The sequence below is a fragment of the Cyrtonyx montezumae genome, unplaced genomic scaffold (genome assembly GCF_038088225.1).
Source record: "Cyrtonyx montezumae isolate F1298 unplaced genomic scaffold, pur_monq_1.0 scaffold_33, whole genome shotgun sequence".
Lineage (NCBI taxonomy): Eukaryota > Metazoa > Chordata > Aves > Galliformes > Odontophoridae > Cyrtonyx > Cyrtonyx montezumae.
In genome coordinates, this window is record NW_027072038.1 from 1494115 (window position 1) to 1521982 (window position 27868).

Below are 27868 nucleotides of genomic sequence, written 5' to 3' on the forward strand. Positions count from 1 at the left end.
TGTTCTGGCACACTCATGGGTTAAAGCAGTTGTGAACAGTGTGTGTGTCCCTTGAGGAAAATGGCACATGTTAGCAGACTCATGAGCTGTGCTTGTAGGGAATATTAGGACTTCTGTGCTATCTTGTGCCTTGGAAAGAAGGCCTAGAGCTTGAATGCTAACCATGAGTGCCCCTTAGGAGTGGGTTTTACTTAGCTCGTTTGGTAAGTATCCCTATAGCAACAGAAAACGATCCCTCCTCAAAGGAATTGCTGTAAAAACAGTCTGTAATCAATTTTTACACTTGATGACACTTCAGAATTAGATTGTGTTTTTCACAGAGCTTTTGGGTTTAAACAAGCAGTTGTTATAATTGCTTATTGCTATAATACACTTCCATGCCATTTTGTTTTGAGTAAATGGCTTGAAATGTATGTCGAGCAGTTGTTACTCCATGTCTGGAATGCAGCAAAGCCAAAAAAAAACATTGTTGGTGTGACTTAATGAGAAAATGAGTTAACAGACTTCTGTGTGACTTCTCCTGGGCTGTCCTACTGTTCCCTCTGGGGTGAGAGGCTCACCCTTGCCTGGGAAAGTGAGACTTCATCAGTGGAGTGTAGGAAGGAAGAGTAAGGGAAAGAGGGGCAAGGTGTAAACTCATCCCAAGCTGCTTCATGGCTTCTCCTCAAACACTGCTTCTATAGCTGTGGGTGTTTCCATTCACTATATTTCTCTCTGTTCTTTTTTTGTATTGTCTTCATTATCCAATCCTGGCTTTGATGGGGCAGATGCTGCTGCCCATGGCTACAGCCAGCCTTTGAAATTTCAGTGCTGCAAGTTACCAGTGGGACTGAGAGGACTTGAGAAAGCAGTCACATTTTGGGCATGGACTGATGCTCCAGCCAGGATTGAGCACCCTTTCCTTTGTGCTTCACTGGGCTGTGGTGATTTATGGGTGCTGAGATTTCATTCAGCTTTGGGATTCCTTAACTTGTGTTTCCTTGTATAGTTTCTTGTGCACCAAACCCCAGGGGTATGGGCAGTTGTAATCACAATCTAAGTGAGATGGAAATTGGATGCTCACAGAGGTTCCCAGGTGGGTCATAAAGAGCCACGTGTAACTCCAGAGACACCGATGACAACACTTCCAGTTAAGATGAAATGTCTTTGACATTCCAAGTCTAATCTTCTATAAAATCTGTGTTTTTTTCCCAAATATGATCCTCTAGAGGACAGAATACTTCCACAAACGTCTCCTTGCATTATCCAGAACTTGATAGTGAAGGTATTTTAGATGTCTGGAGAAACTAGTAGCAATGTAGTTGGAGTGTGGAAGTCCCTGAAGGTCTGTGGTTGCTTGCTGAGGCAGATCAGTGTCTGCCCTACTGTAGCTGAAAGCCTCTCACCAAGGGCCTAATTCCTGTTGATGTGGTTTAAAATCAGTGGAATTATGTGCCAGAACTGCTCTAGGTGCCTTTGAAATCTCTCTAGGTGTCTAGCTGTATCTAGGACTCCTTGGTATTGAACTTGTTTTATCTCTGTGGGTGGAAGTTCAGGGGTTTTGCTTGTGTAGATGACTGGAATTCCTTCTCTGTCTTTTCCCAGCCCTTGTCTCTCTGTGCATGAGAGCTGCACTATATCTGACGGCCGTGGGATGATGACATAAAGTACCTTAACTCCTTTCACCACAGCATTAAGCTGTGTCAACTGTTGTGCCTTTCAACTGGCTGAACTTTATTTTGGTTCTCATGACTTGCCTTGCCTTTCGGTTCAAGTTTTGGGTTGTTTTCCCCTCTACTTTCATATTTAATTGGCTCTTTTACTTCTTGCCTTCCTTATCAAAGACTTACCAGCTTTATTTCACATTTCAAATGAAACTCTTGCTTCTAAACCCTGTCTCTGAAAACATTAAGATATTCTAACACTTTTTGGCAATTCTAACCAGCTTTCTCTGCTATCTTTGCTTCTATACCTCTGTTTCTCCTGTATGCTGCAGAAGATACTAACCTGATAGCAGGCTTTGATGCTCCTGAGGGCTCTGAAAAAGTGACAGAAGATGAGTTTGACCCAATTCCAGTGTTGATATCCAAAAATTCACAAGGTAAGCCAGGATTTGGGTGTGAAGAAGGGAAAGAAATAAGAAACAGTAAACATAAATTAATTCTGGGGCAGTGGTGTTACAGCACAAAGTAATGCAAATCACAAACTGTAAGGTATTTACCACTGCAGTATTTAGTGAGCTCAGTCTTTCTCTGATTTGTATTGGCCCTGAAGTGTCTCTGGGTTCTTCATTTGTGAAGAGATTGCCATGGCCAGAAGGAGATTATAGACTTGCAAGTACCTTCAGGTCTCATGAGGTAATTCCTGCCAGGCAGGGCACACCAGTACCTCTGTGCCTAAAGTACAATGCCAAACTCTTATTTTCTGAGCTTCTTATTTGCTATTCAAGCCAGTGGAAGGAGATCCTTTGACTTTAAAGTGAACTTGGCATGATGCACAAGAGAGGGAAGTGATAATAATCATTTATAACCCTGAGACTCCTGCTGAAAGTGAGTTTTGCATTTCTGATTGGTGATTTTCAAAGGTGCTTGTGGGAACTGAGCGTGAACAGTCTGACAGATGGTACCCACCTCCTTTGAAGAGCTTTGAATGTTCTTAGTCCTTAGGACACAGACTGGAAAGGTTGTCCTTTCATAGCATTCCTGTCACCTATATCACATTGATGTGCTCTTTGCAAAGAATTGTAGCATTAAGTAAGGTTGAAACCAAGGAAAAGCACTGTTTCCCTAAAACAAATGATTCTGCTGAGTAGGCAAGTGCTTTGCAGTATGGCCAGTCAGATGGATCTTCTCTGTTCAGTTAAGCTTTCAGAAGGCTTTCCCAGCTTTTGGTGTGCTAGCATAGGCCTGAAAACACACTACGGAGCTCCTTTTGTCTGATTATGTTTTTCAGTTTGGTAGAACTTCTTTTGACTTCCCTAACTGCCATTTTCGTTTACAGCATGAGTGTGCTGTACACCTGCTCTGCATCTAATGCTAGCTTCCAAAGACTGATGCTCATTAGAAAATGTTCTCAGACATTAGAAACTCTGCTCCAGCTGAAAGTCAGAGAAGATTTCTACCAAAGTTGGGCCAAGATAGGCTACCCCGAATAAAGAAGAGCATCTTCCCTTCAGTGTCAAAGCACCAATTGTAGAAAGCTCAACTCTCCCTGATGTGGTTGGAAGCTCAAAAGATGCTCTTTAAACAGCAACTAATTTTCAAGATGTATAACTTTGAACAATCCTTTCATTAAGAGTACTTGTAATTGTCATAGATCCTACAGTAATAAGGACAGAATTCTGCAGCTTAGATGTAAACTGGGGAAAAAGAAATGCTTTGTAGAGATTCCCTGTGGCAGAGAAGCTGCTGTGATGTTTTTCCATGCAAATCTAGCAAGCTAGGTTTGGAGGGGAGGGAGAGGGTGGAAGAGCAAGCAGAGGGAATATTGTTGCTGTCGTGATGCAAGTAACGAGAAGAACTTGAGCAAGTTTTATGTTTTGCTTTGACTTTTTTTTTCTTGCTTGCTCTTGAACATCTGAAACTGTCGTGTGTGTGTCCTGTTCAATACTGAATTCCTATCTCTCACACTTTCAGGTGGGCATTCTAGAAACAACAGTGGAAGCTCTGAGTCCAGTCTTCCCAACATAGCCAGGTCTTTACTGCTGGTGGATCAGCTCATAGACCTGTAGCAGTGACACAGTAGCAGACGCAGTTTCTGTAACGTACCTAATCTTCCATTTTCATTTCCAGAGGAGTTGCATTCAGTTGTGGTTCTTTTTGTTGTGTTTTTTTTTGTTTTCTTTTTCCTTAATGCAAAGAAAAACAAATCTGCCAACAGGAGACAGTCACCCACCTTTCTCCCTGTCTTCCCATGCCCCAGGAAAGATTCTGTCTCAGTTCTCCAGGTAGTCCTCTCTAAAGCTGGTAAAAAAACCTGCTGTGCTGTGGTTCCTTTTTGCACGCCTCTGCTAGCCTGTGTGTAAAGGGAGCACCATCATTAGCCACCCTGCTGAGATGTACACATAGCACCATGGAAAGCCTAACTATAACTGATGTAGATAACTGTAGCTGATGTATGGTTCCTGTTGTACAACAGACTCCTTTCTCCTTAGAGAATCTTTGTGTTTCTGGGTTTGGTTCTTTTTGTTTTGCTCCTGTTTTCCTTACAGATGGGCAGGAGGAAGGGGGCAGGTGAAATTGGTAGGGATGCCCCTCTCCTGCAGAACACAGGTTAGGAGAGCTGGTGTTTCTCAGTTGCCAGTATATGCTTCAGAGGAGGAAAAAGCACTGAATTCTCCTGCAGTAGTCTTGCCTAGTACCTCTGGTGATGGTGCATATGCAGAGAGTTTTCTGGACTGCCCCCAGCTCATGGTTCGCTGTTTAACAATCCTGCTTGTGAATGGACTGTGCTTCTTGGGGTGGGGGGGAGAAAAAAAAGCAAAAAAAAAAACCCACAAAAACAAAAGCCCACCCGGTTGTTAAAGCTGCAAAAATGATCATGAGTGAAATATAACAAGAGTTTGAACCAAATATATGTGAGTATGGCTGTGATTAGCTTTTTGTTGACCTCTTTTTAGGCTGAAAAGGGCATTGTGGCAGCAGCAGGTGTATTTTCTGTGACTATTTCTGTCTTTGACTGGAAAAAAAAAATCCCCCCCGACCTACTGTAAATTATGTATGAAACAAATTGTCCTACAGCTGTTTGTCTATTTTTACTCCTGGTTTTAGTCAAGCATCTGGTATCTGTTCTGGGTTCCCTGTTTTCTCTTGTAACTGCATATAGTGCAAACCAGTTAAGTATGGAACCTTTCTCTTTCTGTAGACAAAGATTACTGTGGGCTTTATTCCACTCTTTGGTCTTTGTGGATCAAGCATGTACTTGGTTCAGATGGTTTGAAATAAGTGCTGCTACAACTCGATGGATTTTACCTTTTCTTTTTCCCTTCCCACGCTTAGTTTGTCTCCTAGCTGGGTACTTGTTTTCATGGGCTCATGGTCACGAAGTCCGGAATTTCTATCTTGTATTTGAAAGCTCTTTCTGAACAGAAGGACTCTTCCTCTGTAGTGGAATTATTAATAGCTTACTGCTAACCTTGTGTATGTGTATGTAGCTGTATTAGTAAAAGTGCAGTTTCCCACGTGTGAAAGTATGAACGACTGAAACATGTGTGACCTCTCGCTATGAAGGAAAGAAATCCAAGTTTGTGACTGCTCCTTTCCTATCTGCAGTATCTCTGCTGTTCCCCCACCCCGACACTTAGTTTAACAAATTCTGTACATAGAACTACCATCGATCGTGTCTGCTCCACGTTACTCTTCTTTTAAAACCTACACTTAATAATAAAAGTATTGCTTAAGTGTGTTGTATCATTACATGTGTATACTGCACTTTCCAAGAGAAGCTTTACATGAGAACTATGGAAATGACCTTAGTAAAATTGTGGATAGAACTTTATTATTTTTTTGTTTTATATTCCTAAAGCACAGGCAAGCTGGACTGGAAAACATGAAGATGTTATAGATAGAAAGTTATTGTATAGTCAGATACTGAGAATATATGAAAAGAGAATGGATTTTAAAAAGTAACCATCTACTGTATATTAGAAACAAAGATTTCTGTGAATTAAAGTACTTTTAAAGAATGTTTAAGATTTTAAATCTAATGGCACTTGTTCAAGGGTTCTGGAAAAATGATAAATGCACTGGGTTGTTAATAATGCTATTAAATAAGCAGATGTGAATGTTCATTTTATTGCTTTTTCAAGTAGCTGTTGATGGAGCTGGGTGGGAAATACAGTACAACAGAAGCACGTGTGTTTAGAGTTGTTGTCTAAACCTGCTTCATCAGAGAAGACACACCACTTATTGCTAAGTGAATGACAAAGGCAAGAAATGGGAAAGGGGGGATGGGATATATGGGGTTAATTTTATTCCCTCCAGAACATCCTGGAGGCAGTAGGTCAGTGTTGGTGTGCTGCCCAGAAGCTAAGGAGTTTGTGTGAAAGCTGCTGCTGTGGAGGATCAAGTTGAGCTTTCATCCACTGTCCACATGGAAGAAATTTGGTACCAGTATTCCTGACATAGTGTGAAAACGGTTCTTCTGTGGTTGCAGCCTTGTTTGGAGCTGTGGGAAATGTCTCCTGCCTCCTCTTAAGGTTAGATGTTACAGACCTGCAGTCTGCAAAGAGCAGCAGAGTGATTGTGTTGTGTACCTTTATGTCAGGTGACAGAGGAGCCTTTGCCCCACTGAGCTTGAGCTTGCAGTGCCTTCGTGTCCGTTTTGGCACTGATTGTTTTCATCATCTTCCTGGTACTTCAAGTGCAACTGCAGTACACAAAGCAATTTTCCTTCAGCTCAGGGTTGTGTTCGAGATGCAAGGATAAACTCTGCTTTTTGGGGTGGTTAGTTTTTATATGGGGCTATAGGGCAGGTGGGTCTCATCTCTGGCTGTCCCAGAGCAGGCTGCTGTGGCTTCCTCAGTTCTGCCTGCCCCATCTTCACTGGGTTCCTTGCACCTTGGTGGAACCGCAGGTGAACGAAGGACTGTCCCGTGCTGCAGAGCCTGAGAGCAGGCTGCATGTGGCTTGGCACCAGTGGCTTTGTGACAGACCCCCTCATTTAAATGTTGTTTTTTAGGGAGGAACTTCTAAGTGCGTGATAATGGCCGTATTCCAACATGGAAGAGCCCATCCCCAGTGTGCTCTTCAGCCTGAAGCCTCACAGGGTACTGTCTCAAGTGGTTTTCCTAAGCCACCTTATTAAAAAAAAAAAAAAGTTGATATATTAAAAAATAAATCACATTGCTGAAATGGATGCTGTTCAGAGCAAAGGCACTTAAACAAGTTTTGGAGTCAGTCAAGCAAATGCACAGAGTGGAGTGTGTGGGTTACAGCAGTCCAATGGTGTGCTGCTCCAGTGCTTTGAGTGGGTGCGTGCACGTCTGGATACAGTGAGTTATTTCCTTACAGTTCCTGCTTCAGAACTTATAGATGGCAGCTGCTAGGACCTGGCATGGGCGTTGGGGAAGAGAAAATGGAACATAGGGGAACTGTGTGTGAGTGAGGCTTATCTGCTGCTGCTGGGTGAGAGGCATCCTGTGGCTTCTTTGTGTGGATGCTGCACGTTAACACTGCACTGCTTTGGCCCAAGACACAGAAGGGGGGGAGCTAACTTTTGTGCTGCATTTTTCTTGGAGTTAGTGCATGCACTTGGCACAGTTGTTTGCACCATGCAAAGTGTGCCAAAACCAGAGCATGAAATCCCTTATTTCTGGAAATGAAAGACACTGGAGCTGCTCCCTCTGTGCTGTGCAGCAACTTTGGGTGAAACTACTTCATTTTGCTGCCTGAATTGCCCAGTGATGTGGGAAGGGTGCTACAGAGCTTCGATATTGGCTTGTTTGCTATTTCAAGAATGAAGGAATGAGAAATCTCTTCCTGCTTTTTAAAGGCCAAGCTAGTAATCTTGCTTAGTTGTAACTGCACAGGTTTTTAGCTGCCTGTTCCTGTGTATTGTTGAGACCTTCCTGACTTCAGCCAGATGGATTCAGTTGTTTGGTCGAGAGGCAGCATGAGGCTCCAGGAATGTCTCTGCCTTCCCCGGTGTATTGGGCTCACATCCAGAAGTGAGATCATCTCAGTGACTGCTCTGCCTCCTTGCAGCCCTGTGAAAGGGAGAGGAAATGTTTTACAGCTCACCCATCAGTTATTTCAGTACCTTGCCACTTCTGGGAGGTGCTTTCCATGAAGGATGGGAGCCCTGTGTGTCGGTGCTATAGCTCAGGGTGTAAGTCATATCTTTTTCAGGTTGCTCTCTGCAATTGTGAGCTATTTTCTGGGGCTTTGCAGGTAATCTGGAAGCAGAAGCTCTGCTGCCCACATTTTTTGTAGGGCAGGGTGTGCAGAGGTGGGTTTGTCAGTGAGGTTCTCCTTAAGATAATAAAAGCCTCCTTACAAACAGAGCCTGTATATAATTGGGGAGTTGCTCCTTTTTTCAGACAACCTCAGAATAAAAACAAATGTACTCAAACATCTGAATGTAGGAGGTGATGGGTGGTGAGAGGAGAGGCCTAAGCCGTTGTCTGATGGGATGCATGCCCAGCTGAAGTGAAATGCTGGCACTACAGCAAAGGACAAAGCTGTTTACAGTTATTCCAGGCTCTTCTCACTTAGCAGGAAAGCAAGAAAACAATGGAAATTTTTTCCCCCTGAAAATGAGACGTTCTGCCTGTCCTACAGTGCCTCTGGATTTCGAGAGGCTGCTGCTGTCCAAAACCAACCTAAAACCTGTCGACCCTTCATTCACTCTGTCCCAGCTGTTGTTGCTTGTGTGAGTATAGGCACGATCAATGCAAGCAACTCTTTAAAAGGAAAACCCTTTTCAGATGGCTTGGTTGCCCAGTTCTTGTGCGAATTTGTTTGCAATATTCTCTGTTCTCTATGATAAACACATTCTTCCTCTTCTTGTTTTTGTGAATGCTGTGTTTCAGTGAGGACTGGGTTAATTCAGAGGCATTTACATGGTGTGGCAATGGGTCTTGCTCTGTTTCTCCCTGCAAGCTCAAAATCCCTTGATAATACCTGGTGATGTATAACCTGGAAGAAGAACACACTATAGACATCAGTCCTGTAATCCAGCTGAGCTTAGTGTCTGAGGTTAAGCCATTGCTGGCATGGTGGGCTTCAGGAAAAGATAGATAGTATTTTTGTAGAGCAATTGACAAAATGTTCACATATCTACACTGTCTTTATTTAGCAGTGTAATGTACTGAAGTGAATAGCTTCCCAATAAATAATGATTTTGATGCCTAACGAATGAGTGCTGTGTCTTTAATTGAGAAGGATGGGTTAACTTTGTCCAAAAAAAAAAAAGCCACGTAAATCCAAACCATTAAATGGGGCAGATTAATTAGTGTTGTTGTGGGGATGTGACAGTGCTGTTGTGTCGCAGCAGGGGCAGTTGGGCAGAGCCTTGCTGGTCAGTGGGCACCAAACCTCCTCCTCTGTTCCTCCTGCAATTTGTACTGCTTAGTTCTCACGTGCTTTTTCCTATCCTCTTGCTAACATGAGTCCAATGACATACTCCTAACCTGCCAATAGTTCTTTGAAGGTAAGATATCTTCTGTTCTGTCTGTTGTGAGTCCTAAGGCAAAGCCAACCCCACCTTGGGCTCCTATATCTGGAGAAGAACAGTACAGCAAGCACTGTCCTATTAAACCGGCAAGAAGCAAGCCAGATTGCTATAGTGACGTTAGCTACTTCATTTGCAATCATGGTATGGATTGTTTAAAATCACTTGTCTTGCAACGGTTTAAAATAGTGCTGCTATAGTTACCAGAATTCATTACAAGCTCCAGGCTGACATTTAGCAGATTGGAAGGCATCCCTGCCTGTTCTCTGCGATTCCATGTAGCTGTGGGCTGGCTTGCACCAAGAGGCAGTGCCAAGCTGTGCATCTGCTTGTAGGGTGCTCCCGAGCTGATAAGCAGAATAAGATGACAAGAACTGGGGCCTCCCTCCAAGGCAGCAGCGTGGCAAAGTGCAGAGCTCTCTGGTTGTGGTTGTGGGTGGCACAGAACCCCCGTGGAGCGGTGCTGAGTGTGCCCATTTGTCCGTCAGACATCTTCCATCTCCTGAAAACGTATCCCCGAGCTGTGAAGCAGTGCTGAGCTGTGTGTGTCCCTTTGCGTGCAGTCAGTACCTTCCCTGGCATTTTGATTTGATTTCATTTTCCCTTCCCATTTTTGCCATGCGTGGTGGTGGTTTAAATCTGAATATCATGACATTTCTTGTGTGCTAAGCACCTCTCATCTTTCTTTATGATTAAGGAAAGGCAGCTTGCTGAGTAACACTCTTCTTTTGCGTTTTTAGGGCTGCAGAGGGATCCTGCCCTGTTTCCAGCTGTACCTCTCGATCTCTGCAAAGGCCCCACTGGCAGCGATGGACTTGCCTTGTACCAAACTCAGCCGGAGGTGAAAACGCAGCCCAGTGCTGAGCCCGACTATGCCACACGTGATGGACCTTCGAGCAACAGCTCCTTCTACAGCAGCGAAGGTGAGGGGACAGACCACGAAGGGGACATTTTGGATTGCAGTGGCTCCAGGCCTTTGCTGCTGGATTCGGAAGAGGAGGAGGAAGGCTGCAGGCCGGGCACGGGCTTCCTGCCCAGGGAGAGGAGGGATGCTTCCCGGGAGCAGCATCCCCACGCGCAGGCTGCAGAGACGCCATTCCCTGCCTTCCAGTCGCACTCTGGGGAGGTTTTTAACGAGCCCGATGTCTTCGCTACAGCTCCTTTCCGCAGCTCAAGGAAAGCACCCGATGAGGTGGACGTCTTCACCAAAGCTCCTTTCATTTCCAAGGGCAGTGCAGCTCTCCGCCAGCCGGAGGAAGCGGATGTGTTCCTCAGAGCCCCTTTCACCAAAAAGAAGAGCGTGGAGGAGCTGCTGTCTCACAGCGTGCCCAAGGAGCCGCTCGCCTTCCTTGGCCACGCAGCCGACGTCCAGCACAGAACCAGCCCTGCGTTCCAAAGCCTGGATGCCGTGGTCTCTGGGCCCTCAGTGAGGCCACAGTATCCTTCATCGGGCTTTGCTCTACCGACCAACCTTCCTCCTTCTGTCAGAGCAACGGAGGAGCACAGCCCTCCTCACGGCGTGCAGCCGGAGCCCAGCGAGCGCAGCCCAGCCCAGGCCGGCCCTCAGGAATGCACGCTGGGCCCGGCGGCGAACAGCCGGCCTTTCCGTCCACAGGCCTTGTCCAAGTACTCCCGTCACTACAGCCCAGAAGATGGGCATGCTCTCGATGTCCAACCCATCGCTGCTTACAAAGTGGTTTCTCAGACCAACAGGCAGGCCATAGCGGGCTCTGTCTCCGTCGCCCCGCTGGCTGCCAGGACTACGGAGCTGCCCGCCGCCGATCCTTTTGCTTCAGCGCCATTTCCTTCCAAAGCAGCGAAGCAGAAGCCTTAATGTGCTGTGAGCCAGGGGTGTTCCCAGCAGGACGCCTCCACAGGACCCTGAACCTCTCTGTCAAATCGGATGACATAGCAATATATATATATATATTATTATTTTTCAGTCAGAACTCTATTTGCAGTGATATAGTTGAACCATTTTAAGTTATGTTAGCTAGTCGGAATGCCTGGCTCTCAGGATCCTCATATCCTCTTCAGTTACTTCTTTCCTTCCTCCTCTCACTGCCTTCCCCAAATTATTTTGTCAGCAGTGTCCCATAGCTTCTGGCTCTGGCTAAGGAAAGGCGCTATAAGGTAAATTAGCTGGCGTATTAATTACAGAGCGAGTCGAGCGGGACTGGCTGGTGCTGTGGCAAGGAAATGATTTCACAGGTTCAGGGCTCATTGAGATTCTTCCCATTAGTTGGAGGACAGCAAGGTGACATTTCTTGCTGCTGATGGTGACATGAGCCTGTCACACGTGTGGTCGCAGGTTTTGTGCACACCATGTAGGCAGCACCAGGTTCATGCAGTGCTGTGTGTGATGCATGAAGCATATCAGTGCCTCCCATTGCTCATCTTGCAAATGCTCCAGGTTAGGAATTAAAGCTGCAGGAAAGAGATCTGTCAGGCTGTTAGATGGAAAATGAAAAGATCAAACGTGTGGGATTTCCCCAAGTGTAGGACCCAGAAAGCTGCTTTTGGTGTTGTAAAGGAGAGAGCTTAGGTCCTGTGGAAAAGTGTATTGTGAAGACACCTGGATGGCTGTCGTGATCTGCATACCTCATTTGGTGTAATTTGGCCTTGGCTGCAATCCTGTTCAGCTGGTGTATGCCAGCAGAGAGCTTGGCTCTGGGTTTATCAGTTTTACCTTTTGTCCACCAAGACGATCTCAAACAACATCTGTTCACACTCCTCTGGTAATATTTGATGTACTTCAGCTACCTTGTGCTTCCTTCCTCGTTCCCAAAGAGAAAGGCAACTTGTTGCTGTTGGTTCTGCTTTTGGAGCAGTGAATCTTGATGCAGTGTTTGGTGGAAAAATAGTGCTATTCCTGGCCAGCAAAGGCTGTAAGTGTGGGCAGCTTTCACATTATCCAGATGTTGGGGCTTAGAGTCACTGTGCAGCAGTCCTGTCCAAGAGGCATTGGTGCTGCAGGATGTCTCCCAAGAAAAGCGTTTGATTTTAGTTTTCGAGGGCTTGACATCTGTGGAAGAATCAGTTGACTGGTAGTTTCTGCTGAATCCCTTAGAAGCTTTGCAGTGCCTGTTTCCTGAGGGAATTCAATCCTAATCCTGTAAGCTGAAGCTGTGCACTGAGGATTGAGGGCAGAATTCCCTTTTGCTGCACATCCTTTTGCTGGGTTGCTGCTGATTCAGAGCCCAGCAGGAAGGGGAGGGTGGAAAAGCCCCAACCAGCAAGAGGTGGGGAGCAAAGCACGAGTAGTACCCCAATCTCAGTTCCCCTCTGACATCTCCATTTGCAAGAGGTGATCCAACCGGGTGTGCTCAGCCTTAGGATTGCTGGAGGACAGGGAGAAGATGGGATGCCTGAGAGCAGGGAGGCTGCCAGGGTGTTGTTTTCCTGTGCTCCTGCAGTGCTGCTAGTTGCAGTACTGCAGGGAGATCTCTGGGTTCCCTTGAGATGTGTCTTCAGCTAAGCTGAGGCTGTTGATGGTGTTTGCTTCTCATCGGGTTTTCCATTCAGATGTATCCCCAAAAGTGGAAGGTATTGCTTGGTGTGAGTTCAAGGTATTACCTCTGCTAACTGGAGTTAGGTTCTCCACTTTCCTTCGGTTTTTACTTGAAAAGTTGCCTTTGGATAAATCTGTGAAACTTCACAATGCCACATCCAAGTCGCACTTACAAACATAAATGAATTAAAAACTAGCAGAGCTGGAGATGCATTCATCCACTGCCCACCTCATTGCCCTTCAGACCTGATTGCCCTGCACTGCCACAGGACGAAGGGACAAAGTGCATTCAGGGCTGAGTTGGGCTGGATTTCCAGCTGGGATTTTAGGCATGGGTATTCCACAAGCACTTTATGCAGAGCCCCACAAGCTAAGGATCCTGCCAGCTGCAAAGGTTTTACATGTATTTTGAGGGGTAGGGGCAGCTTGTGTGCATCACTGCCTGTGACTTTATGAAGGAATGGGGACTTTTGGTTGTGGTCAGAAAATTGAATTTCGATACCAGTTAGTCTGTACAGCATTCTACTTTCTAACCTCCTAATTCTGCACGGCCAGGACAGCAGCTTCAGCATGATAAATTATAAGCCAAAACTTCACTTCCGTATGATACGAAGCTGCTTCTAACGAACACGAAATGATAGTGCTTATAGTTTTCTTTGCCACCTTGCTGGTGCTGTGAATGAAACGAGCCTGGTATGGCCTAAATGCAGCATTTGGGAGTCAGTTTTCTGAACAGAACCACTGGTTTCACCTGTCTAAAGCTGTAGCACATCCTGCCCTGGGTCCCCAGAACACGCCTCGGTCCTGTGACAATCGTCGGTCCTGACCCATCGCCAGCTGAACTCAGTGATGCACTCAGAGACATTAATCACAGTATCTGCACGTAAAAAGAAGAAGGATCATGCTGGGCTCTCCGTGCCTCACTGCCACGTCTGCACAAGGGCAGGGAACGGGGCTGCTCCTGAAGCTCACCCATCGTGTCAGCAGTCGTCCTCAGCGTTTCTCAATCAGGCACGGCCGAGTGAGATCCGTTTAATTGTTGAACTCTCAATCACTCCAAAGTGGGAATCGGTTACTTTAACTCAGCTTCCACCAAAGACTCTTGTGTTGGGGAGTTGAATTTTTGTTTCTTTTTTCTGTTCGTTTTGGTGTTTTGTTTTGGGTTTGTTGTTTTTTTTTTTTGAGATCACGGTGTTAAATTTGAGGCCTTTCAGTACAACGAAAGGCTCCGAAGCGTTCTTACAGCAGGTGTCTTGATGGTGAAATCTTGTTCCACTTCTGAAACACATTCCTGAAACCTGATCCCTTGTGTCAGTATTCCTATAAAGATGCCATGGCCCGAGGTTTCCTCTGGGCATCGTATTGTTCTTCTCTGGGGGCTGGGGGTGTTCTGGGGTCCCCCGGTCCCATCCTGGGACTGGTGATGGGCAAGGGATCCCCTGTCCTCGTCCTTGAGGTTCCTCTGGTCCCATTCTGGGGTTGGTGATGGGCAAAGGATCCTTTCTCCCCGTTCTTGGGGTTCCTCTTGTCCCATCATGGGGCTCCTAGTGGGCAAGGGATCCTGTGTCCTCCTCCTTGGGGTTCCTCTGGTCCCATCCTGGGACTGGTGATGTCCTGGGGTCCTTTGGATCCATCCTGGGGTTTGGTGGTACCTGGAGGGTCCCAAATTCATCCTGGGAGTTCCTCTGGTCCATCCTGGGATGGACGATGTCTTGGGGTCCCCTGTCCACATCCTGGGGTTTCTCCTGCTTCCCTCCTGGCTCTCGTGGTGCCCAGGGTCTCAGATTTGTAGGGCCGTGGCAATACCTCTGGCTGCAAATGGACGGAGTTGTGTCACACTCCGGGCGTGATGTCTGTGTTCCCAGTAATCACTATGAAGAAATGTTTGAGCTGTAAACTTCTGTACATTTATTAAAGCTGTAAGTGATTGCAGTGTGTTGTCCCTGTGCCATCCTTCTCCCCTCTGCGTGTAGAATTGGGGGATATAAAAGTTAAAAAAGGGAAATATTGAGGGGGAGAAGGAAATGTTTGGGGGGGAGGGAGAGGATATCAAAGGGAAAAGGAAATACTGAGAAGAAAAAGAGAAATGGTGAGGAAAAAAAACGAAATTTTGGCGGAATTGTTGAAAGGGACTCAAGAGTTCATTGAGATCAAATATTGATTTAAAAAAATAAACTTGAAAAAAGGAAACATTGAGGGGAAAAGAAAAGGTTAAATTGAGGGAACAGGGAAATACTGAGGAAAAAGAGGAAATGGGGGGAAAAGGAAATAGTAAGAAAAAAAGAATATGAAAAAATGGGAAAGGAAAAAAATAATAGAAAATTTTGTAAAAGGAAATACTGAAAAGAAATTATGGGGGGGGGAGTGGAATACTGTGGGAAAGATTGGGGATAGGGGAAAGAAAGGGAATACTGAGGAATAAAGGAAATGTTGGAGGGAAATCAAAATAAGTGTTGAGGGAAAATAGAATTATTGAGGGGAAAAGGGAAATGCTGAGAGGGGCAAAAAGAGCTGAGGGAAAAAAGGGAAATATTGAGGAAAAAGCGAAGAAAAGGAAGTATTTAAAGGCAAAAAGGAAATGGAAAAAAAATTGAGATATTGTGGGGAAAAGAAAGGAAATGGTGGGAAAAAAAATGCAATCTTGATGGAAAAAGGAAACGCTGCGGTGGAAGAAAGGAATTATTAAGGGGCGATGGAAAATACTGAGAGGAAAAAATACAAATGCTGAGGGAAGAGACTGAAATAAAGAAAAAGAAAAGGAAATACTGGTGAAAAAAAAGAAATGCAATGTTTTTTTGTGCACATCGGGACCTCCGCTGCCGGGTGTGTGTGTGAGGGGGCGCTGCTCAGGCGCGTTCCCGTCCACGCGCGTTCCCGTCCACGCGCGCCGCTGCCGCCCTTGGCCGCCAGGGGGCGCTGCAGTGCGCGGGGCGGGGCGGCGGCCCTGAGGAGCGCCAAGATGGCGGCTGCGCGGTGGCTCGGCGCGGCTGCGGGGCTGGGCGGCCGGTAGGTGACTGCGGGCAGCGCGCTGCCCCGGGCCGGAGCACGGAGCTCGGTGTGCGGTCCTCACACTCGTTCCCTTCCTCTCTGAGTGGTGCTGCGGCCTCTTGGAGCGCTCCGGGCTTTCTCGGCCTTCCCCTTCCCTGGTGCAGCAGGCGGGTGTGGGGGAAGTTGTGTCTTCCCCGTCCTCCGTTATGGAGGGGCAGTGAGGGTTCATCCACCCCAAAAGCGCCCTCAGGAGCTGCAGTGCGGGGATGATTCCCTCCAAAAATGCCCTCAGGGATGTGCAGTGAGGGCTGATTCCCTCCAGGAAGGGGTGATTTCCCCCAGGGTGCCCTTAGGAGCAAGACCCTAATAACCCCAGAGGCCCTAAGGACTGTGCACTGAAGGGAAATACCAACGCAGTGATGGGTATAACCTGTGCAGGGGCTGTAAAAAGAGAGGCAGTGTGTAGCCCTACATGTGGGAACTGGGGACCCGTGCCTTGAGTAATGGGGTAACAGCGTTAATTCTTTCACATACACATGTTCACACGTTTGTGCTCACCTAGAACATGAAATACCTGCTCTTGTGCCTGTACCCCCGTGTTTCTGGGGGACCTTTCTCATTTGTTTCTCTTAAAGGAGAAGAAAAATGGAGAGGGGATTGGTATGCATGGTGTTCCCACACGCAGTGGGGATAAAATCCCCTTCATCTGCTTTGTTTTACATCTGGGACATTTGTTTCTCTGCTTTGGTTCTCCCAGGGCTAAAGGAGGGAGACTGGGGGTGGGGGGAGACATCCCTTTGAGGTCTGTGTGCCTGTTATCAAGGCCACAGAAGTGGGGAATCTGGGAAGGGCCTTTTGGACCTTTTCTGGGTTTGTGTCTCCCCTGTTAAAGAAGTCAGAGAAGTCATTACCCCTTTTGCCACTGAATTTGGCTGTCCCTTTGCTCGGATCTCCGTATCTCTGACTAGTTTTGGACTGAGTTCACATGTGAAAATCAGCATTTGTATGCTGCTGGGAGTGCATCAAGCACTTAACACACCTGAAAGCCAACCCTGTTCCCCCATCGTTCTCCTTACATGCTTCTCTGGCTCCTTTTTTTTTCCCCCTCTGCTCTCCCCACTTAGCTAATGGCCTCTGTAGCTGGTTGATAATGGCAGTGAATTCTGCCTTTACTTAGCAATGGGTGGTTGGGGTTCATTTCAGCTGTCTGTGATTTTCTGGAAATGAGGTGTTTAGTCCAAGCTAGACACCCAGGTTTGTGGTAGAGTCAAAGCACTCTCCTTAGGTGACTTTTCTTCTATTGCAGGTATGTGAAGGAGCCTAGATTAATTTTTAATTGGCTGAAATTGAAGTATTAGGTCTGTTCTGTTGTGAGATGAGAGAGGGGGAGCACTGAAAAAGGGGAAAAGTAGGGGGTGTGCCACAATATGACCTGCAAACTCGCTATGTTATTGAGTAGGTTCACAACAGAATGGGGCTGTGCTGAGTTCTGGGCACTGAGGAATGCTTTGGGGTATTGGGGAAAGTAGAGAACTCTTAGTGGCATTATGATTTCTCTCTAGGATTTGTTGCACAGTGTTTAAAGATCATCGTCTGACAACTCAGCAGCCCTTCCACCAACTTGCACGGAGGAAGGAGCTTCTTCCATCTGCAGTGTTGCATAATACAGGTAAGTACCAGCTAAAAATAAGTGATGAGTGCATTGTGGGAGTTCACGTCTTGTGGCAATAACAAAAGCCCACTCTTCTTCTGAAATCTGTGTGTGTTTTGTAATGAAGTGCTATCACAATTGGACATATAAAGCCTGGTGAGAAGACACACATGGCTCGTTTTGTGCTTGACTGTGCACGTGTTCTCTGTGCTGTTCAGCTGCCAAGACCTACGAGGGGCTTTGGTGTAAAACAGTACTCAGGCTTTGCTGCAGCTCTTAATTTAAATCCTATCTTAGTGTAAATGCATCCCTTGTGAACACCCCTTTCTGTCCCATTTCAGCTGCTGAGCTCAGCAAGGCAGTGTCTCCAGACATCCTAGCGAGGAGAAAAAGCACACCTTTCCTTTTCAGAGCTGTGGTGCTTTCTTTGATTTCTCTCCCCTTGAATGTGTGCCCATGTATGGTGCGTTCTACATTAATAACACCTGCAGTGGGAACTCAGCCTTACCCTGAAAAAACAGTGGTTAAGGTGGAGTTTGTAGTGCCTAAGAGGTTTTTGGGAGACTCAGCAGAAAGGAAAACAAAATCTGTGAAATCTGAGCAGAGGTCAGAGCAGTGGGCAGACACACAGCATTCCTTGCTGCAGGAGACAATACAGACTTCAGCTGTGAACATGACCAGTTCCCAGCAGTACGTTCTGATCGAGTTATTTACAGTTGTACAAAAAGCTCTGGGTGGATTAATGATTGAAAAACCTGCAGCTGCAGACAGTGCTTATAAAATAAAGTGGCTGCTCTCATGGAGACACCTTTCCTGGGAGCTGACACAGCCAGCTGTGCTTTGGGGTGCTCGAGATGCTCCAACAAACTGGCAGCATTCTGAATTCACCCCCATCCAAATCCCCTGCTGCAGGTTACCTGCAAGCTGTGCTGGTAGTTGGATGAGATTTGGGATGGCAGAAGGGAGCAGCTCTCCCATCCCTGCAGACTCATAGAATCATTAAGGTTGGAAAAGACCACTGAGGTCATCTAGTCCAGCCATCAAAAGTAGCCACTGTGCAAATGTTGTGACACATCTACAGGAAAACACTCTGTTAAACGTACACCATTGGATGTAGAATGCCCATTTTTATTCAAAATCAGTTTTAGGCTCTTGTATGTAAGGAACACCCGCAGCCCACAGTGAATTTCAGGAAGAATATTATCTTTTGAACATCTTTATTAAGTCCAACAATCTGATTTTCACTTGGTTCAATTTCTGCAGTGTGACAGCTTACAGGAATTCACCTGCTGTGGGTATTACAAGCAGGGTGTGGTGTGCTGTAAATACAATACTGAGAGACTGGAAAAAAACCAAGAAGTCATACGTCACAGAATGGTAGAATCATGTAGGTTGGAAAGAAACCTTCAGGATCAGCAGGTCCATGACTCAGTGCTACCAGGTCCACCTTGAAACTGTGGCTCCAAGTGCCACGTCCACATGGCTCTTAAATACCTTCAGCTATACCTGAACGCAGCAAGGAGTGAGCACTGCATCTCATGATGGAAAGTGAGGATGGCACTGAACTCTGCAGCTTTATACTGCTGTAGTCAGATGCCTTCCAGTAGATAAGAGTTAGCAGGAGAGGCAAAGATAAGGTTGTGTTGATCTTGTTTCCTGTAAGATAATGTGACTGTGTTCACTGGTCTGAATGCTTTTGTGGTTTTTAAAGCATCGTTGTTGCACAGACTGCTGTGGTTGTGGCACAGTGATCACTCCAGTCTTTGCTTGCTAGGTAATCAGGATCCTTGACTTTCATTTAAGCTACTTATGCTTGATTACATTAACTTTCTTCATTTTTTTTCCTTTCAATTTCCAGTAAGATGCATGTTTATTCAAACTCAGGACACACCAAACCCAAACAGCTTGAAGTTTATTCCAGGCAAAGAAGTGCTGGAGTCCAGGACTATGGAGTTTTCCAGCCCAGCTGCAGCATTTTGCTCACCTCTAGCAAGGTATTATAATTATACACATAATAATTTGCATGGGAGACCATGTGGGCTGTGTGTCTACAACTAGTGTTTTAAATGCATCCCCTGATCATGCTGCACGTGGGAGCAGATTGATTGGGGTTTTTTTTGGTGTTGCCTTGCTGGCATGTAGAATTAAAGATAGTCATTACTAAAGTGGTGTGTCTGTGCTCCCTGTGGCTCTGCTGTTTGCATCGTGCAGCTGGATTGATTTCTGTTGTAAGTGCATGATTCTTGAGCAGCTGCTGCATCACCAGTGAGACCTCTGGCCCTGATTTTGCCAAACAGTTCCCATCAGAAGGTTCCTAATTCCAGTAGTTGCTTGGAAATTGTGTAACCTATCAGGATTGGGAAATAGATCAACATAAGTAAGTCCCCAGATGCTCCAAATTAAATGTAGCTGCAGGTTTCAGCACCAAAATAAGAATGACCAAGCAGACAACCCCTTCATACCACCTTGGTGTAGAAGGAATTTGGAGCATTGTCACAAAGGTCATTGCTTTCACATTAACCTTTCCTTTATTTGTAGTGTGAGTGGAGATGCCTCCTTTGCAGAGTGAGATCCCAAAGGGCTGCAGTAAATCACCTTGGGAGGTCCTCAGTTAAGTCATCCTTGTGTATACTGGAGGAACTGCATGCAGACAGGAGCTGCTTTGCATGATCTCCTCTGCAGGAAGTGTGGGGTTATCAGATGTACAGCTCAAACTTTCAAAGGTCTCTGGTGTTGCTCAAGAGCAAGCAGGATATTTAAAAGTGAAGCTCCATGACTTAAGAGCAACAAATCCAATGTGAAAGCTTTTCCAGGACATCAAAACGTGTTACTACGATGCTGAAGCAGTAGGATCTGATGGTGCCAAAGTACATCAGTTTACAGAATGCAGAGGGCTCTTGGAAGGTGCCTTGATGTTGTCACATGTCTGCAAAATGGATGTTTTCATTTCAGGGCAGTGGTTTTATTATGTGGATTGTGCAGGTTAATAGCAAGCAATTGTTTGTGTATGCATTGTTTTTGGCTTAAAGGTGTAAAAGCACCGTGCATGTGTAACTGGTTCATGTGTGGAAATGCTTTCACATGGATTTGTGAAACCCCTTTTCTTCTTTTCCCTATCACATATACCTTGGTGATATGATTTTTTCCTGCATTCACTGCATTTTTTGGACATTTTTCAAGAGAATATCTTTCTTCTTTTTTCCTTCTCTCAGCTACCAAAAAAAAAACCCCAAACCCTCCTACACTCTTTTGGCAGATTTAACTCTTAAGTATTCTGCAAATGAATTTGTTTTGTTTTAATTAAAGCATCTGTGGGAATGTGTCTTTAGACTCATTCTGGTATTTTGCACCTAAAATACTCTCAGCACTATGCTCTTCCCATCACCTCGAGTTTTATGTTGGCACTAATCCTCTTATTGAATGGCAGTGGTCCTCTCTTCCCCAGTGCAATTGAAGGCAGTTTTGATTGAGCTCACTTAGATGAAAGCAAATTATTTAAAGTAAGGAATTTAGTTTGTACTTGCACTAATTCTACCTGAACCCATCATAGAATGGCCTGAGTTGAAAAGGACCTTAAAGATCATTTAGTTTCAGCCCTCCTGCTGTGGCCAGATTCCCCCTGGTTAGGTGAAGCATAGACAAAATGCACAGAATATCACTTGTATGTGCAGAATATCATTTTGCCTCCAAGAAAGGTTTGGAGGGAGAATAACTCCAGGTGACTTGTGGAAAACTGCTGTTAGATGTGTTCAGTTTTAGTGCATGTTCTGCTTCACAGCAGGAGCTCCTGGCTCTTACTATGCAGTAGGTGGATTAGTTGCCAGTTTCTTAATGGCTTTCTTTTTATGTGGTTATTTTTGTCTAGAAATGTATTCTAGACCTTTTTTTTCTTCTGTAGAGGTATGAATAAATCCTTTGGTGTTGGTCTGAAACGTGTGTATCTTTTTGTCTGTTTTCTTAACAGGCAGTTATTCAGAATTGAAGGAGTTAAAAGTGTTTTCTTTGGGCCAGACTTCATCACCATCACCAAGGTAAGCAGCAGAGAGGTTCACATGTGCTAAAACTTCTGCTGAGAGTCAGCTGCCCAGTACGTGGCCACAGGGAAGGGCCAGCCACGCTGATTCGGAGATGCATAGCAGCAGGACCGGAGGCAGTGGTCACAAGTAGGAAAGCCAGGAATATTAAATTAAATATCAATATCATAGAATCATAAAAATACCCTCAAGGGCCCCACAAGGATCACTGAGCCCAAACAGGGCTCAGCTCCACACAGGGCTGCTCAGAATCATAGAATCACAGCATCATTAAGGTTGGAAAAGACCAATAAGATCAAATCCAACCCCAGCCCACTCCCACCGTGCCCACAGACCACGTTTCTCAAGCACCTCCAATGATGGTGACCCCACCACCTCCCTGGGCAGCTGTGCCAAAAAATCCAAACCCGGCTGCTCAGAGCAGCGTCCCAGCACTCCCTGTGCTTGGGCTGTGCTCTGGAGAGCCTCAAGTGCAGAACTTTTCCCTTATCCACACACTGACTGTGTGGCTAAGCACTGGAAAGGGCTGCCCAGAGCAGCTGTAGATTCCTTGCTTCCTGGAGGAAGCTGTGTGCAGGCTGCTGTGCCTCCAAGCAGGCCCTCGGGCTGCTGGAGCTCCCTGTGAGGTCGCTGTGCCAGAGCAAAGCGTGCTGTGGGTGGTGCAGTGTTTACTAAAGGAGCAGAGCTCATGGCAGCAGAGATAAGGTATTGTGTGGTGACGATGCACTGACGCTCCTGTAGTGTGACAAGCTCATAATTCAATGCTTTGGCTCAGAATCAGACAGGGCCATGACAAACTTGAGTCTCAGGTGCAGCTCAATTAAAAAAAAAAAAAAAAGTGCCAAGTAGAGTATTTAGGAAACTGTAGTTTTCACTTTTTATCGTGTTTAATAGCGTCTGGTTTGCAAGTGAGGAAACCTGTGTGCTGGCTGCTTTCTATTGATCCTTCTCAAATGTTTTTGGCAAAGCTGCAGAATAAATTCATGCACGAAACCTGAGAATCTTTATGATATTATTAACATAAGAGGGATCCCTGCGTAATTTACAATTTTTAGGAGGCACAGATGCTCTGTTTTTATTTAGTTTTCTTCTGATTCTTGTAGGAGAGTGAAGACCTGGATTGGAACTTGCTGAAACCAGATATTTACGCAACTATAATGGATTTCTTTGCCTCGGGTTTACCTGTAGTTACTGAAGAGGCACCTAGGACAGATACAGGTAAGCCAAACTCTCCAGGAAGGGTATCTGCATTTGGATCCTTGTGATACCCAGAAGAGCCTCCGTTTATCTCCCAGCAAAGCACACAACAGAGTTTAAAGTGAGAGCTGCTCAAACTGATGCTGGAAAGATTGTGCAGAATGTGTGTTCTGTTGGAAGAAGTTGCTTAACCCCAAGGACAAAGCCTGAGTCTCATCTGCAGGAGGATGAAGGGTATTCCTTCTCAGGAGCTGTGTTGAGCCATGTGTTTTGGCAGTGTGGACCACTGCTGCATTGCACTTCATGTGCATGCAATATTTTTGCTGTGCTCAGAAGGTTGCTGGGTACTGCTGCACATCCTTTTTGTGTGGGCACACACAAAAGTGTTATTCCTCTTCTCAAATGAAAAAGGAGTGTCCTGGCTTAATGTTTAGTTAGTAGTTGGCTTTGTTAGTGATAGTTTTTACATGAGCAAGAGGTGTTAAGAAGTCCTTTCCAAACTGTAATTGAAAATAATTGAGACTAACTTCCAGTTTAAGCCAAGAATAGTATTTTGCTTTTTATTTTTACATTTGCAGCTAACCAACTTGTACAATTTTTCCACCCCCAGTGTTTTAAGGCAGATGATGACTGATTCCTCTCTGGACTGGCTTTCCTTCTGAGCACCCTGCCTTAACCCATGCATCTAACCTATGAATGGCTGTTGGTGCTTCCTTTGCTTTCCCTTTTTTGTGTCCTCTTTTCTCTGGTACATTGCTGTTGTCTGTTAAGGCCTTTCCTTTGTACTTGAGGAAAAACTGTGAACCAGTGTTTTATGTCCATGAATGTTTGAGCTCTGCACGTGGGGAATGCAGGAAAGGGTGAATACTCAGACCTTCACCTTTTGGTTTCAACTCAGCAATGTTTGTGTGCTGTTCCACTTTGCCATTATGGATATATAGTGACAGTCATCCTAACAGATTTCTCTCCACGTTCTGATTTGCACATTTTTCTTTTCCAAAGCTCAGTCAGAAGAAGATGATGAAGTTGTATTAATGATTAAAGAACTGCTGGATACAAGAATAAGGTAAACCAGGAGCTCTGCTCTGCTCTGCTCTCTGTGCATGCTGTTTCCTCTGGTTGGAAGTTTTCTATCTCTTTTCTGTTTAAGCAAATTATGTGCTGAGCAGAGTCCATATTACGGAGTGATTTTAGAGTAGTGCAGTCTTACCCTCTGGAGAGCACTTAAGCAGGTGGGGTGGGCCATTGGGTTTAACCTGATTACTTCTAAATAATGAAAACAACACAAATAATCATAGCTTTCCTAGTGACATCTTTATTTTCCCCTCTGTTCTATCGACTATAGATACAACTATCTTTATTATATTTGCTTTTCCTTGGCTTGTCTTCTTTGTATCATACTCTAAACGACAGCTTATGAGCAGATCTCCCTCACTGTCTGGGCCTCAGTGCATTTTGTCCTTACACCTGCTGCAGTCTATTGGTATTTTAACATGGTTTGAGTTTCGAGCCTGGTTGTAACTAATGAAGTCTCGAGGGTGGCTATGGAGCATGTTGCTTACCTGAAGTGTATTTTTATGTTCATTAATTGCCTTCCAAAATGAACCGAGGGCAATAAGCAACTTGACATTTGGGGAGAAACATCTGGCATGTTTCTGAACCTGTCCCATACCTGATGGAGCTGTGTTGCCCAGCTCAGATTACAGTGACAGAAGTCTTGTGTAATTTATGGAATTTAGTTTAATTTTTTTTCCAGAAGTCACAACAAAATAGGGGCCTTTTTAATTTTACTCTTTTAGATGCTGCATTTTAAATGTGCAGTTGAAAAACAGCGTTTGTTAATCTCAGAACTGACCTGATGCACTGGTTAATTTTCCTGGAAGGAAAGCAGAAGAAAAGCAGAAATAAGTTGAACCATTTTTGTGCCAAGTGTATTGATGTATGCAGAAAGTGCTAAAATGTTTCACAGATAGAAAGCAGCATTGGGCAGATCAGTCAGAATCCCTCTGGTTTGTTAGGTCTTGAATTCCCAGTGGCTCTTCTTCAAATTCACACAAATTTCTGACAGAATCACTGCTTCTCCCCACCTTTCCCTTTCTTTCTTTCCTCTGTTGATGAGGATATGAGCAGCAGTGTGTCTTACTTTTTTACAAAGCGGGATAGCTTACAGAAGCTGTATGTAAACCAGTGGCACTATTGAATGATCCATCAAAAAGATGTGCAAAGAAATGGTGGGACAGTGCAGGATGGAAGGAATGGGGATCTGAAAGGCCCTGTAGAGCATTTTGTGAAGTTAATTTAAAAGGGGACTTTTGGTCACGTTCTGTGGCTTTCTGGAATGGAGATAATTAGCTATGAGGACTCGTTAATAAACGTGTCTGATTCATAGATGTTCGTGTTAGGAGCTCAAAAGAGTTATTTTGGAAATGAGTATGAAGAGCTTCTGTTGGAGTGAGGGGATGGTTTCAGCTCACTCTGGAAGAATGTTGCTATGGGGATGCAGTAACAGGGCTGGGCATTTGGTGCTTGCACAAGGAGAGCAAGCTGCAGCAATGCCACTGGTACTGGGCTGTCATCATACCAGGTGCTTTCTTCACCCTTTTGCAGATGTACGTGCATCCTGTGGTAGACATGCATCTGTTCTATAACTGGAGACACCTGGGTTTTGCTGCATAAATTGGGATGAGCATGATGTGCCTCAAGGCAAACCAGTATTTCTTTGCTGGCTTGAACAAGTGCTGCTCTGAGGTGTTTACTTTTGCACCTAGAATTCCAGTGACTTCTTTGTATGTTACTGCATTCACTGCAAATACATTTTGCTCTGAAAAGGCAGTAGTCGTGGATGTGAGAGTCCAACAAAACACAAATTACTGGAAATTCAAACCAGAAAGAGAAGGAGCTTTAATTAGTATGGCTGGCCAGTTCTTTGTGTACATTAAATTGAGCTCTTCTGTAGTTTTCTGGAATGGGACACATCTCAGCTGTGCTTACCTTGAACTGAGTATTGTGTTGTCAGGCCAACAGTGCAAGAAGACGGTGGTGATGTTATTTATAAAGGCTTTGAGGATGGCATTGTGCAGCTGAAGTTGCAGGGTTCGTGCACCAGCTGCCCCAGTTCCATCATCACCCTGAAGAACGGGATACAGAACATGCTCCAGTTCTACATCCCTGAAGTAGAAGGTGTGGAACAGGTGGGTTGGTGTTGAGATCATAGTGATTTTTGTTTAAATAGGGGAAATAAAGGTCTTTCTCACTTCCCTGCATGCCCAGGTTGCCATTTTAAGCTGAAGTGTAAGATAAACAGATGCTTTTAGTGGTAATATGGGGTGAAATTTGTCCCTTAAATGCAGATTGTTTTGCTTTCTCATTAAAATTTGGTACAAAATCACAGAATCATATGTGTTGGAAGGGATCTTTGAAGCTCTTATAGTCCAACTCCCCTGCTAAAGCAGGTTTCTTAGAGTAGGTACACAGTAGTGATTGTTCTAGTGGCATTAGTAATCAAAAGTCTAGCTTCTATTGTTTCAGCTGCATTTTCTCGTGGCATTTTGGACCGAAAGCTTTCTTAAGTTTTTCATGTGACCACTGTCATCAGTGGCATAGAACAGTTGTTCTCCTTGAGTCTAACAAGGATGAAACACAATAAATTCTCCAGGCAGTGCAATGAGAGCTTCACCTGTTCACCTAAACTGCTTCTGGGTTTGTTTCAGGTTGTTGATGATGATGATGATGTGGAAAAAGAAGCGAATTCCACGTGAGTTTACATCATCCATGGCCAAATCAGTATTTATTTCTTGTACGTAAATCAGCCTTGTTCTGAGGAACAACCAGATTTGCCTTTCTCATCAGAAAAATAGATGCACTTCCACCTGTGAAAGTGTGTCCTCAGTGTAAGCAGTGTGTTCACTAATTTATTAAATGCTCTCTATTCAAAAAAGCATCCTTTGGTTCTGTTGGTGTCTGCTTTGTACTGTGTCTTAAAGAAAGGGGGAGGGGGACTTCTAAAAATGGTGGTGTCTCTCTCTGGTGTTCTTTCATGCAAAAAAAAATGAAGAAAAAAAAAGGAGGGGACAGAAATAGTGCTTTTGACATTTTATACAATAGAAAAAATAGTTTTTATAATTATATTTATAGTTTTTATCAAGTCTTCTTACATAGGTTGAAGGACTGTGCCATTGCTCTCTTAAGTGGGGGATTCGGGAATGTTAATGTGATCATGTTTTGTTTATAAAGCCAGATTTGTGTGAAAAGTAACCCATAATTTCAGCTCTGAATTTTAGAAGGTGTCGTATTGCCATCACCTGTGAAAGTCACCTATGTGCTCAGTGCCACCACACAAATAATAGCAACAGAAGAAAAAAAAAGAAAAAAGAAGAAGTGAGCTTTCTGCTTTTAAAAACACATGGATTTTAAATAAATATTAGAAGATGATCCTTATCAGCTTTAGTAAGCAGGGAGACTAATTAGTTTATTTAGAAGTAAAATTGCTCAGCCACCATTAGTGGTCTGTTTAAACTTGCAAAAGATGATTTCTCAGCACGGTACTCCAAGACAAACGTGCAGTGCTTAAGGGCACAAATTACATTTGTAGGATAGGAAGAGGAAAATGAGTGTGTTTACCTCTGCCATATCCTGTTTGCTCCTTCTGCAGTGCCAAACAGAGCAGTGTGTGTGTGTGTACCTTGGCAGAGTGAGGGGAAGACGTGGCAGAGCAGAACGTGCACCCGTTTCAGAGTCTATGGGAAGAGAAATATTTATTGTTCTGAAATTGAAATACGTAAAGCAGGCTTTGCAAGTACTGCTGTTTATTTCTTGTGCACGTAGGACTGAATTCCTTCCTGGTGCCTGGTGTTAGCAGATGGCTTGGCTAATGGAGACAGTATTTCTTCTTCGTGCTGCCACGGTTTGTGGTTGTTATTTGGCTTATGGTCGTTGTATTCCCTGTGTGCAAGGATCTGACAGCCTCTGGTGTGCTTCTTCCTCCCCTTTGCCAGCATAATTCCACCAAGTCCCGACGTGGGATCAATCAAGTCTGTGGAGAATCCACTATAGCATGCACATCAGCATGTGGTGGCCATAAACTTCATCCTACTCATTGGAAATTTGAAAACATATATTTGAGCAAAACACTCCTGTAGCTTTCGCACAGAGAAATAACCCACTGTCATTTAAATGACCCACTCAGGATTTGGAAGTTGGTTTGAAATTACTGTTTTTAATTTCCTCCTGTTGCAGAGCACATGGTGGTGAGCAATGCTTCTCATTTCTCAAAGCCAGAGCTTTTTTAGGCCTACTCTGTCAATTCAGTGCACTGCATACACCAAAGCTCATGTAGAT

The 27868-nt window shown here is 44.8% G+C and overlaps 2 protein-coding genes across 10 annotated transcripts in view; both read left to right on the forward strand.

Moving 5' to 3' along the window:
- AAK1 (AP2 associated kinase 1) overlaps window positions 1–11488 on the forward strand; it is a 63587-nt gene extending 52099 nt beyond the window's left edge. For 2 of the 9 annotated variants that reach the window (XM_065745121.1, XM_065745122.1), the window contains one exon: window positions 9891–11487. In XM_065745121.1, coding sequence (XP_065601193.1) covers window positions 9891–10984 — 1094 coding nt within the window. In that variant the 3' untranslated portion in view covers window positions 10985–11487. Of the gene's footprint in view, window positions 1–1975; window positions 2081–3614; window positions 4106–9890 lie in introns of those variants that run through there. The other 7 variants (XM_065745124.1, XM_065745128.1, XM_065745119.1 and 4 more) reach the window with 6 other exon arrangements.
- Window positions 11489–15575: 4087 nt separating this feature from the next.
- On the forward strand, window positions 15576–26469 carry NFU1 (NFU1 iron-sulfur cluster scaffold). Its single transcript, XM_065745168.1, has 8 exons — window positions 15576–15667; window positions 17212–17318; window positions 19159–19294; window positions 21265–21331; window positions 22438–22552; window positions 23534–23597; window positions 25548–25722; window positions 26242–26469. Exons 1-8 carry the CDS (start codon window positions 15621–15623, stop codon window positions 26287–26289), a joined length of 759 nt encoding a protein of 252 aa, XP_065601240.1. The 5' UTR covers window positions 15576–15620; the 3' UTR covers window positions 26290–26469.
- The last annotated feature ends 1399 nt before the right edge of the window (window positions 26470–27868 follow it).

Coding starts and splice junctions, on each gene's coding strand:
- NFU1 (XM_065745168.1), top strand. CDS start 15,621: ATGGCGGCTGCGCGGTGGCTCGGCGCGGCTGCGGGGCTGGGCGGCCG. Junction 21,332..22,437: donor ACTTCATCACCATCACCAAG/GTAAGCAGCAGA, acceptor TGATTCTTGTAG/GAGAGTGAAGACCTGGATTG. Junction 22,553..23,533: donor GGCACCTAGGACAGATACAG/GTAAGCCAAACT, acceptor TCTTTTCCAAAG/CTCAGTCAGAAGAAGATGAT.